The 1,345-nt window shown below is 37.7% G+C and overlaps 1 protein-coding gene across 1 annotated transcript; it reads left to right on the top strand.

The window, feature by feature from the left end:
- Window positions 1-603: 603 nt before the first annotated feature.
- Window positions 604-1,068, top strand: LOC116010954. Its single transcript, XM_031250446.1, has one exon. The coding sequence runs from the start codon at window positions 604-606 to the stop codon at window positions 1,066-1,068; it is 465 nt and encodes a 154-aa protein (XP_031106306.1).
- Window positions 1,069-1,345: the final 277 nt, after the last annotated feature.

Here is a 1,345-nt window from a genome sequence, read left to right as displayed (position 1 = left end):
TCTTCCATTTTTCCTTTGCTTTTCTTTTTTTCATTTTTATTCCTTTCATTCATCTTTTCACCCTTCACTTTCCCTTTTTTTTTTCTACCTCTTCCAACTCCTAAATAAAACCAACACTCCTAGTTCCAGGTATGTGCCATGCCATGTTCCTCTTACAGCCAAGCACACACAAGCATACAATTAGCACACACCCCTGGCAATTTAAAACATATAGATGCAGCTTATGATGACCCTTTCTTTGCCCATTAGGTAGCAGGTCATTAGCTCAGCAACTTTTGGACCTTCTTCACCTGCTTGTAGCTTCTTTCCAGCTTCCTCCCTATAGAATATTGCTACAACCTGCTGTAAATGAGCCCCTTCAACATATGACTTCCTCCTGGTATTCCTCATGCTCCTCAGTTTAGTACCTGCATACACCTTCAAAACATGTTAGCACCTGCCTCATGCCCAACTGCTCTCATGAACCATCATCAGCCATCAATAGCTGCCCCTCTTCTGTTTTCAGCAACCAAATGTTAGTTAGTTAAATGTATTTACTTTGTGTTAATATAGAATTAATGTTTTAAGTATTTTATATATATTGCAGCATTAAGTTGTGTTTCAATGCATTCGCAAGCTGCGTCTATTGTAAAGTTTAATGGGCTGAATTTTGCTGAGTGGCATGAACAAATTCAGTTTCACCTCGGTGTTCTAAATCTTGATCTAGCACTCTTGACTGACAAGCCCGCTACTATTGATGATAATAGCAGTGCTGATGATGTAGCCTTCCATCAAGCATGGGAAAGGTCAAATAGACTCAGCTTAATGCTTATGCGAATGACACTTGGAAGCAACGTCAAGTCAACAATTCCCAAATTTGACAATGCTAAGGATTTGTTGAAACATGTGGAGAAAAATTCACTTTCTGAATGTGCTGATAAGGCCCTAGCAGGCACACTTATGGGTAAACTGACCACCATGAAATTTGATAGTTCGCGTTCCATGCATGATCATGTTACTGAGATGTTAGCCTTAGCAGCAAAATACTATGCAGGGACTCCTTATGAACCAAACCATAAAGCCAAATAAAAGATTTGTGTTCATGGGGAACAGAGTTAAAGCTCCAGTAGAAGCCATTGGAACTTATCGTTTAATTTTAGATACTAGCATCATTTAGATTTGTTTGAGACTCTTTATATTCCTCCAGTTTCTAGGAATTTAATTTCTTTGTCAAAACTGGACTATTATGGTTTTTCCTTAAAGTTTGGAAATGGTTGTTTTAGTTTGTTCAAACAAAATCACTTTATTGGTTCTGGTATACTTTCTGATGGTTTGTACAAATTAAATCTTGACAATATTTTTGCTG

The sequence above is a fragment of the Ipomoea triloba genome, chromosome 2 (genome assembly GCF_003576645.1).
Source record: "Ipomoea triloba cultivar NCNSP0323 chromosome 2, ASM357664v1".
NCBI lineage: Eukaryota > Viridiplantae > Streptophyta > Magnoliopsida > Solanales > Convolvulaceae > Ipomoea > Ipomoea triloba.
Note: the sequence above shows the minus strand (reverse complement) of the source record. Positions and strands in the feature narration are given on the sequence as shown.

Coding starts and splice junctions, on each gene's coding strand:
- LOC116010954 (XM_031250446.1), top strand. CDS start 604: ATGCATTCGCAAGCTGCGTCTATTGTAAAGTTTAATGGGCTGAATTTT.